At 35.2% G+C, this 18,896-nt stretch overlaps 1 protein-coding gene across 3 annotated transcripts in view; it reads left to right on the top strand.

The window, feature by feature from the left end:
• Window positions 1-18,896, top strand: part of HELQ (helicase, POLQ like) — a 41,229-nt gene that overhangs the window by 9,216 nt on the left and 13,117 nt on the right. For 2 of the 3 annotated variants that reach the window (XM_077774772.1, XM_077774773.1), the window contains 7 exons: window positions 1,138-1,236; window positions 2,305-2,450; window positions 5,884-6,123; window positions 9,934-10,075; window positions 10,447-10,551; window positions 16,759-16,981; window positions 18,717-18,874. In XM_077774772.1, coding sequence (XP_077630898.1) covers window positions 1,138-1,236; window positions 2,305-2,450; window positions 5,884-6,123; window positions 9,934-10,075; window positions 10,447-10,551; window positions 16,759-16,981; window positions 18,717-18,874 — 1,113 coding nt within the window. Of the gene's footprint in view, window positions 1-1,137; window positions 1,237-2,304; window positions 2,451-5,869; window positions 6,124-9,933; window positions 10,076-10,446; window positions 10,552-16,758; window positions 16,982-18,716; window positions 18,875-18,896 lie in introns of all 3 variants that reach the window. The other variant, XM_077774774.1, reaches the window with a different exon arrangement.

Here is an 18,896-nt window from a genome sequence, read left to right as displayed (position 1 = left end):
ATAAATAGTTAAAAAAAGAAAAGTAGCTAACATACCATGTAAAAAATACCATGGAGGAGTGAAGGGGTATAATTCCACTCACCAGAGCTAAATGCTAATAAGAGTTTGTGTACAGAGAACATAAACTCTGTGGGGTCAGATCTTAGTCTGGGTCACTTGGGTATCTGTAGCACCTGGAACAATGCTTGGCTCCTGGACCTTCAATGAATATTTATTGAATGAAATTTTCCAGATACATTCTATTTTTCTACTTATTAAAGATTTTTTCATTTGGTCAAAATTTAGTCATTCATGTTTTGAGTTATTGGCATATGAAAACATTATCTTAAAAGTTAAAATGTTTTCATATATTTATGCATTGGTAGTTACAATGCTTTTTTAATAAGCTAAGACTTCATGTGGATTTAAGTTTAAACTCTCTAATAACAGTATTCCCAAAAGACTTAAGGAAAGTAAATAAATATAATTCATAATTATCTGAAACTAGCGTATAGTGAACATATGCTCTATCTGCAGTACTCATGTGCATATTCAGTTGTCTAAATAGCTTTTCAGAAAATAATTATTGAGAATCACCAGATTTTATTTTAAAATTTGGTGCTTTTATATTTGCATCAAAAAGGAGAATTTTTGAGACACTTGCTGACCTTAATAGTCAAATTAGACACTATTCTTTTAAAAATGCCGTGAACTGTATTCATAAACATCTTTTGTCTACAAATACTTAAATTAAAAACAATGTGGTGATGTATAGAATTAAAACCGATGACTGATGAGACAGAAAATTATAGATCTTGAGGAATAACACCGATAACTCCTTAATAAAAGACAGAATGTGAACATTGACTTATTTTTACTTCTTGTGACAAATAACAGAACTGTCTGGTTTCCTTTTAGTGGTTAGTCAATTTAGAAGTATTTCTTCAAGAGTATTAATCCCTATTTTGATTGAAAGGGAAAAAGAGACTTAAAGAAATGGTAAAGAGAAAACTTTTAAGTTGAATCATGTTTTGCATACCTTAGAAAAGCTACAATTTTTCTATTGCTGTCCTTTTTTACAACATATTTCACAAAATTTTAAACTTGGAAAGAGGAATTTATATATGGTATTAATTGCAAATGTCTTTTTAATGCAAGGTTGAATTAAAAGAATATTTGAAAATAAACGATGCGATATATGAGGTTGACAGCAAAGCTGAGAATGGCATGACTTTTTCACGTCTACTGAATTATAAGGTAACATTAATATCCCTTGAATATGAGGTTCCCAAACTTTGTTTCCCATGCAGTGCTCAGTTGTGGGTACATCCTGTTAGCTGGCTATTATGGTTAAGAATGAAATAACAGTATTTTTTTCATTCAGGTGATGTGTACTATTTATTCAAATGGCTACAAAATTGTGAAGAAGTACATACTTAAGTTGTTTGCACCTAAATACCTAATAAACAAAACTGTTAGGTATTTCTTTTGGCCCTAGGGCTCCATGAACCAAGAAAATCTGGAGACCTCTCCCTTAAATGTTTATTCATTCAGTAACAAGCACAAAACAAGAAGAAACTTTTGTGGGCTATGTAGTTCAGACATTGGATATAAAATGTTAATGTCTACTATGTTAATGTTTTTGACTTATAGGAGATGTTAAAAAGAAGACAAAGGGATTTTACAATAGTTTAGAGTTCCATAAAGGTATATTATTCTAAATATGTATCTTAGTTTTCAATAAAGTTGAAAGAAGTGAGATTTTTTTTTGATGATTTTTACTTTTTTTTCTTTTATATATAGTTTATTGTCAAGTTGGTTTCCATATAACCCCCAGTGCTTTTAAATAATTTTATATTTTTCTTTTTGTTGAATTCCTTGTGTCTGCTTGATGAATACATATTTAATTTCTGAAAATATATCCTGTAGTATGATTGAATCTATGCTTTTGAAAACTATTAGTGAAAAGCATTATCTCATCTATGTAGTCCTTTGATCATTATTAGGCTCAATCTGTGTTTCTCTCTGTGGACTTTTTACTTTTGCTGTACTGGAGCTGAACTTGCAGGGGGGGTTATTAATAACATTTACTCTTTTCATTTCTGTAACTTAAAACTGAATACATCTAACAAAGCCCTGATAACCTGAAAGTGGGACTTAACATTTTGAAATTTAATCTGGGTTTCTTCTTTTCTTTTAAATGATCAGATTTATTCAATGAGAACTTCAAAATTAAGGATGGCTTATGTACCTTCCAAAGCACACTGGCAAAGTGACAGGTTTTCATGGTTGCTAACTGTCTTGTTCCTGCATCTTGTTGAACAGTATTCCGAGGCTCTGAAAAAGATGGACCCTGATCACTTGGTAGCATTGGTGACAGAAGTTATTCCCAATTATTCCTGCTTAGTTTTTTGTCCCACTAAGAAGAACTGTGAAAACGTAGCAGAAATGATATGCAAATTTTTAAGCAAGTATGTTAATCTTTAAAAAATCCTGTTTTATTTTATCATGATTTACATGCTATATGTTCTGTTTATTCAACAAGCACTGATTATTTCTTGTAGAACATTATAATAAGTTGCTATAGTCAATTTTAAGGCCCTAACCTTGAAGAAAGTTTAACTGTGAAATTCATATATGTGAAATAGACAAAGAAAAATTCTAAGGCTACATGTAAGAGAATGCTGACTGATAGAACAGTTTAGATCAATGATTCTAAACCTTGACTGCAAATGCATCCTCTCAAGGGCTTTTAAACATCCCAGTGCCCAGGTTACATCCCAGAAAATCAGAATCTCTGGGAGTGGGGCCCAGGCATCAGGATTTTGTAAACCTTCCAGGCAGGTTCAGCCTACAACCAACCATACGGTTCAACCACAGCACCCACTGGCTATGGTAGTCAAAGGACCAGTCACTAATCACTGTGGATATGAATCATATCTTTAGCTTAAACTTCTCTGTTATTAAATACTGTTGTCTTTGTTTCCTTAGTAAACTTTACATGTAAGTAAATAAATTTGAATTTGAATTGAATTTCTTAAGTAATTAAGAAATTTATTAGTTTTAACTTTATAGTATTTTAATATTGGCTCTTTTATACTCATAGCAATGAGTATAAAGTGACCTTAAGTATGAACAGTTCAGTTTTTTTCTGTACCTTTGTCCCATGTGTAGTTTTATTGCATTTTTCAGACTTCTTTTTGGCTCCTTAGCCAGGGCTGTATCACCATTCATAGACAGTTATTACCCTGGATTCTAATTCAGCCGTCACGTCCCCATCCAGTCCTACTGTCATGGATTGGTCTAATATAGTTAAATTTACTGACCAGCACAGTGATATAGATGTTTAGGATAAAGTCAAGGAGTTTCGCATTTTGGTAACAGTCTGCCTTTACAATGATGACATTGATTATAAAAGCCTAAGGAAATGAAATTATCACTAAGGTAGTCTCAGTAAATCATTAGTTTTCATAGAATAAGGGAATATAGCACTGGCTAAGTGATGCAGATATTTGAGGATTAACATTTGACTGCAAGACATGAGATTTATTAATTATACCCTTGACTTATTTTGCATTTGGTGAAAGCAGTTTATTTGGGTCATAAATGTTGTTTAACAGCAAAGCACTTAAAATTTTGCTTTTCTATAACTCTTAGTTAATGAATTATCGTAGATACTTGATACTTTCTAAAAGAGATAGGACTTAACTTCTTCTGAAGGAAATTGTCCTCTGAAGGAAATTGTCCTCTAAAATATATTTTGCATATTACTTGCCGCTCTCATTAGCTGAATGTTCTTAGTATAGTTTAGCACTCCTTTTTTGTGGCTCTTGATTAATCTATAATTTACATGTAGATAATTTACATGTAGATAAAGTAAATCTAGAGCTAAATGGGTTCTAAATGAATATCTTTAAAACATGATTTCTTGAGGAGGGTCTGGGAAGCTCAGTCCATTAAGCATCTGACTTCAGTTCAGGTCATGATCTCATAGTTCATGAGTTCGAGTCCCACATGAGACTCTGCACTGACCTCTGCCTCTCTCTCTCTGCTCCTCCCCAGCTTGCAACTTCTCTCTCTCAAAAATAAACAAACATTGAAAAACTAATTTAAAAAAAAAAAAAACAGGATTTGGGGACACCTGGGTCACTCAGTCGGTTAAGCACCTGACTTCAGCTCAGGTCATGATCTCACAGTTCATAAGCTCGAGCCCCACATCATGCTCACTGCTGTCAGCCTATCAGCGGAAAGCCTGCTTCAGATCCTCTGTCCCCCTCTCTCTGCCCCTACCCCACTTGCACTCTCCCCCACAAAAAAATAAAAATTATAAAAATTATAAAAAATAAAGATGATTTCTTGAGAGTCCTGTGATATCTACTTGTATCTTAATTATGTGCCTCTTTATCATAAATATCATGGGAAGCTAGTACAGTAAAATCCCCTAAGCAGTAGAATCAGGCAAAGACTGGAACAGATTTTTCCCAAGTGATTGTCTCAGTCTCAAGGAAAATTATGCTCTGATTTATGGCTGTCACTTCCTTTGACTTGTAAGTCAATAATGACTTTTAAACGCTATTTGCTGGTACTGGCAAAGCTTTAGTCCTATCACTTTCCCTAGAAATCTCCCTAAAAATGCTTCCACGGTGCTTCTTAGTTTAGAATTCATGCTGAAATCTAACTTAACTTCTCCATCCTTATTTTTTCTACTCTTCATTCACCCTGAAATTCATCCAAATTCCATCCTTTTTGTTTATGCTTTGAACTTCTCATTTCCAGGCCTCTGATCATGCTTTACCCTTTGCCAGGAAAGGGGGCTTCACTGCCCCTTCCAGCTCCGATCTCAGCCTCTGCCATGAAATCCGTCTCCATGTAACCATAACTCACTTGGTCAGTTGTAAACGATCTCCCTTCTCTAAAATTATATGGTAATTATCCATATTTCACCCCGTGTAAGACTGAGTTTCTTGAGTTCATCCCATACTTCTCTCTCAGGACCTTACATGCTGACTAGCAGAGTAAGAGTGTGCTGCTCCCTTCTCAGCTATCACTTCTAAATCTCGGGCCCGTAACTCTTGACTACTTTCTTCCCAATTCTTCATTGTTCTTCTTCCACCTCCTTGCACCCTGTTCCTCAGCTTCTTATGAAGTTACTGGCCTTCTGCAGTTAACATCAGAATAATAGAGCCAGAGCTCTATTCTTTCCATGAAGCACACTGGAACAACACAGGCTGTGAGTCTACTGTGTTCATCATAGATTATATTTGGTTGCTACTGGTATTCAGAAGTTGTTGCTTTACAGTCAGTAATTAGTTGTACTTAGTCTTTCAGTCCTTCCTCTCTTTTCTAAAAGGAATTTAGAATAATAGGTACTCTTAGATGCAGAGACATTGTGGGATATTATTGAAGCTTCTAAAATTCTAGTGTTTAGACTGTTGGTATTTTACATAAATACATATTTGATAATAAATGTTTCCATCTTCAGAGAAGAAAATGACTTAAAATTTCTTTAAAAAGCCAATAAAAATGTATGTTCTAATGAAAAAACTAATTGTAACATCTACAGCAGAGGTCAAAACCTAGCATCCATGGATTCATAGCCAATATGGGAATGAACTTCAGCAAGTCCATGAACTTATAAGCAAAGTGTTATGATTATTTTATGGGTTTTTTTTCCTTAGCTTTAATCATATTTTCACAGGGCTCTGTGATCCACAAAAAGATTGACAGTGCCTAATAATTGAGGAAATCAGAATCAGAATTCTAAGAACATCTTATGTACTTATTAATGAAAGCAATATGTTTTTGAATAGAGAATTTTTACACGCATCTACTGAAGTTAAAACAGTAGGCACTTTGTCACTATAAGATCAAGGGTTCGTATCTCTAACAGATCGCTTTTCCTAGGGAATATCTGAAACACAGGGAGGAAGAAAAACATGAGGTGATTAAGAACTTGAAGGATGTCAGCAATGGCAACTTGTGTCCTGTTTTAAAGCGTACCATCCCCTTTGGGGTTGCCTATCACCACAGCGGTTTAACGAACGATGAAAGGAAGCTCTTGGAGGAGGCCTATTCCACAGGAGTTCTGTGCCTTTTTACCTGCACTTCCACACTCGCAGCAGGCGTTAATCTACCAGCTCGAAGGTAAGACGCCAGGAACTAGTGGCCGGGCTCAAAACGTTTTAATTCTCAGCATGCCAGGAGTTCTTTTGTTTTATTCTTTCTCGGTAGTGGGTGAGAATTTATCAAATGTTTTTCATTTGCTGAGTTAATTGTGTGGTTTATTTCCTATAATATTTTAATGAAAAATAACTTTAGTAGATTTCCTGGTATTAGAATTCCTTTCTTTGGTGGTCTCCCTGTGTGGTTTTGACATTAAGGTTTATTTTTTTATTTGTAAACAGTTGGCAAGTCTTCTCCCATTTTTTATGATCTGAAAGAGTTTATGTAACATAGGGATTTTGTCGAAAACTTAGAGAACTCATCCATAAAGACTTCTGAGTCTAGTATCGTTTTTTAGAGTAAGTCTTTGATTATCTTTTCAGTTACTACCAAAGCTATAGGCCTGTATAATTGGTTTCTGATCTTTATAATTTGTGACTTTAAACTTTGTGACATTTTTTCAAATACATGTATTTTCTCTTGGGTATGCAGTTTTAGACATCTCCATGAGACCACAGTTGTTAATCTTGCTATCAGTGTCTCTGTTTTCTTACTCTTTGTGATTTTTTGATCTGTCAATTTCAGAGACCTGTGTTAGTCTCCCACTGTTATCACAGAGTTGTCAATTTCTCCTTTTTGCATTTCTAGAAGTTTTGCTTTGTATTTCAAAACTGTTTCAGTAAACAAAGATTTATTTCAAATATCTTATTGCTGAATCATACCTTTTATCAATACAGTAGGTCCTTGTTTTTCTCGTTGAGTGATTTCATTTTGAACACTAGGACTACAGTTTCTTTGCCAAGTATATCTTTTTCCATTCTTTTATTTTCAACCTCTGTCACTGATTAAGTTTTCCATTTTTCAGACAATTGGAGAATAAAAAAGAAAATTATATATCCTATTTCTCTTATTCAAGTTGTACTCTTAAAATCTTAACAGTTATAATCAAACATGTTTTTCTGTCATTTTAGAGTTAATAACTGTGTCCTCTCTTGGACCTAACAAGTCTTAGCACTTGTATTTTCTCCTATACTGCCTCATATATATGTTGCAGCTTCCTAAAGTTTTAGTTCCAGATTTTTAAATTTCTTTTATCTTATAGGTCATAATTATTTAAACCACTCTATGAATTATACTTGGGTTTTTTTGGTTTACCACTGCCTCTTATATCTCACATACTCCTTCTGTGATATACTCTTAGTTTTGCCATCCTTGATTACTTATTTTTTTTAAGTTTGTTTATTTTGAGTAAGAGAGAGTGCAGGGGAGGGGCAGAGAGAGAGGGAGAGAGAGAATCCCAAGCAGGCTCCACACTGTCAGTGCAAAGCCCAAAGTGGGGCTCAGTTTCACTACCATGAGATCATGACCTGAGCTGAAATCAAAAGTCCACACTTAACCAACTGAGCTACCCACGTGCCTCAAGTAATTTTTTTAATGTTTATTTATTTTTGAGAGAGAGAAAGAGAGTGCGCACGTGAGTGGGAGAGGGGCAGAGAGAGAAGGAGACACAGAATCCAAAGCAGGCTCCAGGCACTGACCTGCACAGCACAGTTGACAGCTGACACAGGGCTCGAACTCACGAACTGCAAAATCATGACCTGAGTGGAAGTCGGATGCTTAACCGACTGAGTCACCCAGGCACCTCCTGAGTAATTATTTTTTAAATGCTGAATTGGGTGTAAAAATTTTTGAGTCTTTTTATAGCTGAAGATATTTTTATTTTAGCCTCATACCTTAATGTCTTTCCAGGAATAGAATTCTAGGTTTAATTTTTTCCCTTTGGGGACTTTGTAGTATTGTTCCATGTCTTTTAGGAGCCACTGTTGCTCATTTTTGTTTTTGCATAGGTTTGTTTTTTCCTCTCCAGAAACCTAGATTTTTCTCTGTAACCTTAAAATTTCATCATAGTGCATAATTATAATTGGAGCCATTACACTCCCTCCTGTGTCATAACAGCTTTTACCTGCATTGACTTAATAGAGCCTCATGACAACTCTGTGAAGGTTATATTTTATTATCGACATTTTATAGAACAGAAAACTGAGACACTGAACAATTAAATAATGTACCCAACCTCATGCCAACAAATGAGTTTCAAAAACCAAGATTTGAACCCTGGAAATTTAATTCTTAATCCCAGCTATCCCAGTTTAGCCACTTTTTATTCACAGGTCCTAACACTTGGGAAAATGCTTTCAATGTAAAGTTTTATACCTTTTATACCTCTGGCACCTGGGTGACTCTGTCGTTAATGCATCTGACTTCGGCTCAGATCATGATCTCACAGTTAGTGAGTTCGAGTCCCACATCAGGTGAGCTTGTGTCCTGCTTTGGTGAGCACAAGCCCCACTACAAAGAAAAAAACAAAAACACAAGCCCCAGGTGAGCCCCACTTCTCTCTCTCTCTGCCTCTCACTCATTTGCACCCTCCCCCTCCCAAGAGAAGTTTTATGCTTTCATCTTACTTTTTTTTTTGCTTTTTCTTTTTTTCCTTTTTTCTCCATTATCTCTGTTTTCTGTTTTTATAACTTCACTTGGACAGGGTTGAAGCCTGGTAGATTGGGCTTTCAAGTCTCTCAAGTTTTCTTACACAGTTTTCAGTCTATATGAGCTATGTGATTTCTTCAACTCTACCTTCTATATGACAAAATCAGTTTTTTACTATTTTCCATTAACTATGTTTATTCATTATTCAGTTATTCCGTGAATTTTTTAATGAATTTAAATTTTTTTCATAATTTCCAAGAACTATCTTCTCTTATTGCTCTTTGTTTATAACAGTCTGTTCTCATATTGTGAATACAATACCCTCTAGAATTTTCTGTGAATACTGATTTAGAATTAAAAAAAAATTTTTTTTTAATGTTTATTATTGAGAGACAGAGCATGAGTATGGGAGGGACAAAGAGAGAGGGAGACTCAGGATCTGAAGCAGGCTCCAGCCTCTGAGCTGTCAACACAGAGCCCAACGCAGGGCTTGAACTCACAAACCATGAAATTGTGACCTGAGCAAAAGTCAGACGCTTAACTGACTGAAGCACCCAGGTGCCCCAAGATTTAGAATTTTTTAAAGTTCTTTCAGTTCCCTATTTCTACCAGACGTTTATTCTGCATATTCTTGTGTTTCTTTTAGGTCTTTAGTTTTCTTCAAGTGTTTATAATCTTGGCTGTCCATGGAGATTTATAAATAAAGGAGTAGGTTCATTAGTAGATAAATGGCAGGTTTCCTCTCACTTTTGAGCAGGAGAACTGGCTACAGTCCTCTATATACATGAGCAAGATTGAAAGCACCATGTTCGTATGTCAAAAACAGTTGAAACTTGTAATTTTATATGGTTGACAGTAATATACATACATACATAAGCAAGCATATGTTGGTAGTGCAGGGTCAGATTTTACATTTGTGGAGTATAGAATCACTTTTGTTCTAGTGGCAATCATAAGCTTTGTAGCTAGGCCAACACATTCAAACCATAGTTGTGGTAAATACTAGTTTTGTGTGTTGAAGTAAGCCACTTAGCTAGTCTGTGCTTCAGTTAGCCCCTTTGTAAAAAATAAGATAAAATAAAATAATGAAGAATATTGTTACCAAGAATTTTCTAAGAATTACTGATAATGTACTCAAAGAATCTAGGACATCACAGGTCCTTGGTAAATAGTAGTCACTTATTATTTTGAGTTAACATGTCATTAAATTTAATATCAGATAACTAAAGAAATTCAGAATCTAAAAAATAGATGCTATTATTATAGATGGGCTATCACTTTTAATTAATATTATCAATTCCATAGAGTTATTTTAAGAGCTCCCTATGTTGCCAAGGAATTTTTAAAGAGGAACCAATATAAACAGATGATTGGCCGAGCTGGCCGTGCTGGGATAGATTCCACTGGGGAGAGTATCCTTATCCTGCAAGAAAAAGACAAGCAACAGGTAACAATGCATCTGGTTGTTGGTTAGTCATTTGGTCTTTTTATGGTCTTTGGTGTAGCCCTTTTATGATATATATCATCCTTTAAAAATTACTTATTAATATTTCTTTAAATAATGTTTCTTTGTCCTCTATGATTAAGAATTAGAACAAGTAGTTTGAATACGTTTATATTTCAGACAAGCAACAAAAAGTATTTTCCTTATTTATCTTACTTCCATTTCCATGAAAACACCTGCTAAATTCTTAGTTGTTTGTCTTTATGTCTTTAAGTTCCCCCTACTTCCAGATCTATGCAAAATAGAAAATTTTCTATGGAACACTTTATTTTTTTATAATAACACAAAACTTAATATTGCTTTAACTTTTGTAGGTATTGGAGTTAATAAGCAGACCGTTGGAAAACTGTTATAGCCATCTTGTTCAAGAATTCACCAAGGGAATCCAAACTTTGTTTCTCTCTTTGATTGGTTTGAAGGTATTTTTCAATATTTTTAACTATTATTACTGTTACATGAGATAATAGAGATAAAAGTTATAAGAACTGTAAAGTAGAAAAAAATGTTAACTTCTAACCTGATGTGGAAAAGAACAGTCTGACATGATAAATCTGAATCTAGATTTGCATGTGCATTTTTAATGCTTTGAGTTGTATGAAATACGAAAAATCAACAAATCATGACTGGGCATCATTGCAAGTGAGAGACTTTTTGGATACTCTGGGGATTATAAGAAGCTGTAAAGACATGGCTCCCAGTGTGAGGTAATCCATCATGGCTACGCTTATTAATAATAGAATAAAGTTCACCTGTAGTCCTATGATCATTCTAGGATATTATAAACATTTGTGAGATCAGTATAGCCTTTATTAGACAAAAAATTGAAAAAGAAAAGGCACAATAGGAAAACACTCCTTTTCTTAGAGATTAGCTCTCTTTTAGGGTTACTCTTGAGTTAAACTTCTTTTTTAGGGTTATTCGTAAGTAAATTTTAACTTTGTGTCTAAGGGCACTTGGCCATAAAATGGCAAAGCCAGGGTTTGAATTCAGCTTTGTTCAACTACAAAACCAGTGCTCTTAACCCTACCTACCTAATTTGCAGACTACCTTTATTAGCGCAAACAGTTTGGGTGAAAATACAAAAGGTACCTAATAAAAAAGGATACCATAAGATAAGTTTTGATTACCTTATAGATGAATAGTAATATTATAATATTCCCTAGAAGTTCAGAATAGTGAAAGATTATAAGGAAGAAAAGGAATCAGTGGTAGGTAGTGACACCTAGGTGGCTCAGTTGGTTAAACATCCAACTCTTGATTTTAGCTCAGGTCATGATCTCACAGTCCTGAGATTGAGCCCCATGAGCCCCACAGGCTCCACATTGACCATGGAGCCTGCTTAAGATTCTCTCTCCTCTCCCTCTCTTTGCTCCTCTTCTGCTTGTGTGCTCTCTCTCGCTCTCGCTCTCTCTCTCAAAAAAAATAAATAAATAATAAAAAGAAGTTGTAGATAAGCAGAGGGAAGGAATAAGCTATTCCAGGTACTTAACATAGACTAAATGATGAGAAAGCTTAAGATGGTGTGGGATATTAGTCAACAGACTAGAGTCTGTAGTTCTAGAGAAGGGCTACAGATCCTGAAGAGGTGAAGGTTGGGTGGAAACAGTTGGGCCAGATTGTGTGCTATAATTTGGGGAAGATAGGAGAGCATCCTTAAATAGTAGACTAAAGGGTTGCGACACTGTTACTTATCAGTGGAGAATTAGTAAAGTGTGCTGGTTGAGAGCAAGAGCTCTGATATCACACAACCTGTGTCCCAGTCCCAACTCTGTCTCTTATTACCCTGGGTAAGTTACTAGCTCTCTCTTAAACCTCACTCAGTTGCCTTATCTGTAAAATGGGATCATAGCATGCATAAGTATTGCAAGACTAGTTTAAAAGCAATTGTAGTAATCCATGTATAATGTAATAAATCCTTACAATAGGCAGGTTGCCAAGGAATTAGTGAAGGAGGGAGAGATCATAAAGATCATCAAGTCTTATTATATTTATATATTAGATAAGGTAACAGACTCATAGAATTGGTGAGTAGTCTAAGATCATTCAGTGAATTATGGTTTAGATGGGACTATAATTTAGTTTCCTGCCATGCTGGCCTGTACTCTTTCCAGTGTATCATTGTGTGTGTTTGGATTATTTTTCAAGTGCACAGGAAATATTTCACCAACATGGACCATATTCTGAGATCATAGGCAAGTCTCAATACATTTAAAGGATTGAAATCCAATGTGGTATTGTGTGTAATGAAAACAATTATAGTATACCAGCAATAATAGAAGGATAATAGGGAATTACCCAAATATTTGGAAATTAAATAGCATAATTTGACCAGTGGTCAAAGTAGAAATCACAAGGGAAATAGAAAATATTTAGAATGGAATGAAAATGAAAACAGATATACTAAAACTAGTGGCATGAAGCCTAGGAAGTGCTGAAAAGGACATTTGTAACTTTAGATGCTTGTTAGAATATAAGAAAAATCCAAATTCAATGGTCTAAGTTTTACTTTAGGAACCGGAATGGGGGGGTGGGGATCCCAAGTAGAAAGAAGGAAATAATTAGTAAAAATAAAAATGAAATAAAAAGTAGACAAACTAGAGAAAAAAAATAATGAGACCACAATCTAGTTCTCTGAAAAGATCAATAAGATTATTCACTGATTTTATAACAGACGAAAAAGAGAGAACACATAAATTACCAGGATTAGTAATGAAAGGAGGATCATCACTAAAAATTTTAGAGATATTAAAAGGATAGTAATGAATAATCCTTAAATAACAATCCTTGAATGCTGAAAAATGAATTCAATTATTTAAATGAAATGAGGAAAATTCTTGGAAGATACAATTTCCAAAATTGTCTGAAGAAGAAGCAGAAAGTCTAAATAGTTCTATTAAAGAAATTGAATTTATAACTTAAAACTTGCCACAAAGAAAACTCCAGGCTCAACTGACTTCACTGGTAAACTGTATAATACCAATCATACACATATTCTTCCAGAAAGTAGAGGAAGAGGGAACACTGCTCATCTCATCTTTTGAGACCAGCATTATTACCCTGACACAAAAACCAGACAGATATTATAAGAAGAGAAAACTACAGGCCAATATCTGTGGTAAAAATAGATATAACAATCCTTATCAAAGTATTAGTAATACAGCAACACAATCAGAGTTTATTCCAGTAATGCAAAGTTGGCTTAACATTCAGAATTCAGTGTTATTATTTATTTGACAGAATGCAACACCCACTTATGATAAAAACTCAGCAAATTAGAAGAGAATGTCTTCAACTCAATAAAGGGTGTTTATTTTAAAATAACAACAACAAACCACTGCTGGTAACATCACACTTAATGCTGAAAGACTACATGTTTTTCCCTCTAAGATCTGGAAAGAAAAGAGGTCTGCTTTCACACTACTTTTCAGGATATATCAGAAATCAAAGCCAGTATGAGACAGGAAGAAAAACAAGGGCACATAGATTAGAAAGCAAGAAGTAAAACTGTCTTATTTGCTGATAGTAGGTTCAAGGAAAAACCCAAAGGAATGTACAAAAAAATTAGAGTGTAATCAGCAGTGTCATAGGATACAAGATCCGTGTACAAAACTCAATTGTGTCTGTATACTCACTACAAATAATTGGAAATACAACTCCAGTTACAATAGCATCTAAAAACATGCAACACTTAGGGATAAATTTACCTACTGTGTGTCATACCTGTATACTGATAAATTAAAGAAGACCTAAATAAATGGAGAGAGGTACCATATTCAAGAATTAGAACTCCGAGTTTTGATCAGATGTTACTTCCCAAAGTCTATAAATTTAGTGCAATCCCAACCAAAATGTCAAGCTTGTTTATGGAAATTGAAGGCTGATAGAATTTATTTGGAAATGCAAAGGAGTAGAATAGCCAAATTTTGTGAGCAAATAAGTGTTCACAAGATTTATTGTCAAGCTTCAGTAATCAAGACAATGTGATATTGGTGCAAGGATCATATGGAGCAATAGATTAGTAAGTCCAAAATTAGGTCAACACCTATATGATCAATTTTTTTTTTAAGTAGCCTCTATACCCAACTGGGGCATGAACTCAGGACCTCAAGAACAAGAGTCCCATGCTCTACCAATGGAGCAAACCAGGCATTCCCCATATATGATCAGTTTTTAACAAAAGGTGCCAAGATATTTAAATGGACAAAGGATAATGTTTTGTTTTGTTTTGTTTTTCAACAAATGGTGCTGGACTGACTAGATATCTACAGAGAGCAACAACAAAATAACCTCTACTCTTACTTCACTCTAATTTTATCCAAAATAATGAACACAAAGTGGATCATAGACCTAATCTTAAAAACTAAAATAGAGGAACATATAGGCATAAATTTGTTACCTTGGGTTAAGATTTCTTACGTGGAAACAAAAACATAAACCATGAAGAGAAAAAAAATCAGTAAAATAGACTTCATAATTCTTTAGATTATCTTCAAAAGACACTGCTAAGAAAATGAAAAAGCACAGAGGAAATATTCATAATACATACCTCTGACAAATACGTATATGAGTTAGGACTCAGCAAAAGGCAGTGGAATTGGGAGGGAGTTGAGACTTTACTTGAGACCAGTGCGCCCAGATAACAGGGAGACTGGGAGAACTGACTTGGCCACCAGGGTGTGGTTTTATGGGCCTGGCAATGCAAGATCCACAGGGAACAACAGTTGCATTTAAATTCTGTTTTAACAGCTGGAGCACAGCAGCAAGAAGTCCAGGCAGCAGGTGGTTCAGGAGACTAGCAGGTAGGCAGCTGTGGTTCCATGCCTGCCCATGGGACTCAAGAAACTGGACCCAGTTGTGAGGGGGACAAGTCATCAGGGCTCCTCTTACGTCCTGGGGTAAGGGTTCACAACAGGGCCGAGAACAGGAAAACCTTTGGAGTTGGAATTGAAGCAGAAATCAAGTCCTCTGGACAGGGAAAACCAGGTGGAAGAGAGGTGAGAGGCAAGAAGGGCAAGGGCTGTGACTTGGGCAGCGAGGTTAGGGCAGAAGGGTACTGATGAGCAGCCCAGGAGAGACTAGATCCTTGCTTTGGTGGAAGAGAAGGAAACTCTAGGAATTATGAGAGGACAGAACAGTGGCTGGGCCATGGCATTCAGGGAACCTCTAGTTACCATTTATTTATCACAGCCATATTTCAGACACCCTTGCTAGCCACTGTGTGTTTTGTCTCTGATCCCTGCATACCTTTGAATTAAGTAATAATCTTCAAACAGTAGAGTTAGTGTATCAGTCTCGAATATCTTAAAACTGCCATTTTGCCTCATCGAATACTCTATTAAGAATGAATTTTATTAAGGGGCACCTGGGCGGCTCAGTCGGTCGGGTGTCAGACTCTTGGTTTTGGCTCAGGTCATAATCTCACGGTCTGTGGATTCAAGCCCCCCATCAGGCTCTGCACTGACAGTATGGAGCCTGCTTGGGATTATCTTTCTCCCCCTCTCTCTGCCCCCCACCTCAAAAATAAATAAATAAATAAATGTTTAAAAATGAGTTTTATTGGGGTGCCTGGGTGGCTTAGTCGGTTAAGCGTCCGACTCTCGCTTAGGTCATGATCTCGCGGTTCGTGGGTTCGAGCCCTGTGTCGGGCTCTGTGCTGACAGCCAGCTCAGAGCCTGGAGCCTATTTCGGAGTCTGTGACTCCCTCTCTCTCTGGCCCTCCCCTGCTCACGCTGTCTCTCTCTCTCTCTCCTAGAAATAAATAAAAATATATTTTAAAAAAAAGAGTTTTATTAAGAGAAAGAAAAGCAATAGGAAATGTCTATGCCTCATCATATTTTTTTGTTAACCCTTATATTGCTTTAGTATGAAATAACTACTTAAGCTTTCCAGTTGAAAGTATCACCAGTAAGAGAAATGTGTTTATTGATTAACTTCATTTTAGTATAACATGCTGATTTCTTTGAAATTGGCTAATGTAAAATTATTCTAATTCAGCATCAATTCCATATCTGAAAACCAAATGGAGGGTTAAGTGTTCCTTACGATTGCCATTATAGGTTTTAAATAGTGAGTATGAGGGGAGGAGAGACAGCAGCAAAAGAACACAGATGAGAGAGATAAAAAGAGAAGAAAACTATTTTTAGGTGATATGTTAGGAAGTATTGTCTGATCCTGTTTCAGAGGAGACTTTCAGTTGTGTTTTGCATGCGTGCGTGTGTGTATGTGTGTGTGCTTTAATACAATTTTTATTGCTAAAGAATACTTTCACAGGTGGCTGGAAAGGAAGGGGGGGGTAAGCTGGGAAAGGGGCTGTGTGGGAATTAGGGATAATTGGCTGGATAGTAAACAGAGCATAGCGTTGGAGATTATTGTGAAAAATTATTGAAAAATCTGAGCAGTTTTTGAATGAAAAATCTGTAGATGTTTTCATAAAAAAGTATGAATGTGATATCTTCTTCAACTTGTTTTTTCTTATTAATTTCAAAATGCCACTATCTTTGTATATGCAAGTATGTTGATTTTATACAAATTTACTTCATTAATTTTGAGGTGTGGAGATTAACATGCATTCAAAATGATGCCTTGAATTAAGGAAAATGTCCTAATGATGTCCTGAATTGTTTCAGATTGCAACAAATCTTGATGACATATATCGCTTTATGAGTGGTACATTTTTTGGTGTTCAGCAAAAGATTTTGTTGAAAGAAAAAAGCCTGTGGGAAGTAACTGTGGAATCACTTAGATACCTGACAGAAAAAGGACTCCTACAAAAAGACACTGTTGATAAGTCCAAAGAAGAGTTCCAATATAGTTTTCATATTACAAAACTGGGACGAGCTTCTTTTAAGGGTAAGAGTTTCCCTAACTTTCCAAGGAAATGTGCTGGGAAAAAAAGTAGAAATTAAATCATCCTGTTTCTTTAAATTGGAATTGTAAGTTCGTATTAATAACATTAAGTTTATAAACTGTCAGACTACTTTAGCTTTTAAAAGTTGAAAATGGGGAAAGCCTGCCTGGCTCAGTTGGTAGAGCATGAGACTCTTGATCTTGGGGTCGTGAGTTCAAGCCTCATGTTGCATGGTAGAGCTGACTTTTTAAAAAAAATTTTTTAATAAATAAAAAGTTGAATTACAAGTATTTTGGGTACTGCAGAAGTATTTGGGGAGAAAGATGGTCATTCCGCCTTCACACCCACCTCCCCTAGCTATCAAACAAATCTTAATATCCTGCCAAGAATAACAGTTTGGTGTATGTCTTTTCAGACATTTTCTGTACATTCCATTTCAATACATTATATAAATATATATACATATATATGCAAATTTAAGATTTAAAAAACATTTTAACATTTATTTATTTTTGAGCGAGAGAGACAGAGAGACCAACATGAGCAGGGAAGGGGCAGAGAAAGAGGGAAACACAGAATCTGAAGCAGGCTCCAGGCTCTCAGCTGTCAGCACAGAGCCCTATGCGCAGCTGGAACTCATAAACCATGAGACCATGCCCTGAGCCGAAGTTGGACGCTTAATCTACTGGGCCACCCAGGCGCCCCAAATTTAAGATTTTTTAAAGCTTTTGCTTTTAAGTAAACAATCATTTGTATTCCAAAATTTGCTTTTTTTATTTAATATAATATCTTGGAAATTATTCATGGAATGACAGTGAATATTTTCTTAATGGCTATATCATAATTTACTTAATGAAAAATAATACATCTGTTGTTTAAAAAAACTCCTTAGAACTTAGAATTATATAAAGAAAAATCCCATTCTCCTGCTCCATTTTCACTCTCCCGGGGGCAACCACTGTTAATAATTTGATGTGTATTTTTCCATGTATTATTATAGATAGATTAACATGTGTATGTATATATATATGTGTGTGTATGTACATGTGTATAGATTATTTAATGCATCTATTTGTACATATACATTTATATATTTTTTTCTATTTTATTTTAAAAGATGAAATCATAGCTGTAAGCATTTTCTGGTAGCTTGCTTTTCTCACTTAAATATTAGGAGAATCTTAAAACGTCAGTCCCTTTAAATATACCTCATTTTTCTTTTACTACTGTAATCATCTGTACTGTGAATTCTGTAATTTAACGATTCCCCTGTTGGTGGACATTTGCACTGTTTTTTATTTTTCTCAATTATAAACAAAGCTACAGCAGGCATCTCCATGTATTTTTGGGTATGTGTGGAAATGTTTCTCTGGGTTAGATTTCCAAAAACAGAGCAGTTGAGTCAGAAGGTATGTACTTGTCAAATGATCTCCAAAATAGTTGTGCTGAATTACATAAGAAAAGGTTTTGGTGGGGGGATGGGTGAAATAGGTGAAGGGGATTAAGAGTACACTCATGATGACCACCGAGTAATGTATAGAATTGTTGAATCACTATATTGTACACCTGAAACTAATATGACCCAGTAACTATCCTGGACTTAAAAAAACTTCTTTTAAAGAGCTTTTAAAGACTTTTTGCTATATTTAGGTAACTTCTAAATAAGACCTTTTTAAAATTCACCTTTTTTCCCCTCTGGTAATCATGAAAGATAAAATATTTGTATCTTTCTTTTAGGAACTATAGATTTGGCTTATTGTGACATTCTCTACAGAGACTTGAAGAAAGGTCTCGAAGGACTTGTGCTCGAAAGCCTTCTTCACCTAATTTACCTAACAACTCCCTATGATATGGCTTCTCAGTGCAACCCAGACTGGATGATATACTTCAGACAGGTGAGAATACAAGGTTCTTCAA

This window comes from Crocuta crocuta, unplaced genomic scaffold (assembly GCF_008692635.1).
Source record: "Crocuta crocuta isolate KB4526 unplaced genomic scaffold, BGI_CrCroc_1.0 scaffold237, whole genome shotgun sequence".
NCBI classification, from domain to species: domain Eukaryota; kingdom Metazoa; phylum Chordata; class Mammalia; order Carnivora; family Hyaenidae; genus Crocuta; species Crocuta crocuta.
This window is presented reverse-complemented; position numbering and strand designations above follow the sequence as displayed.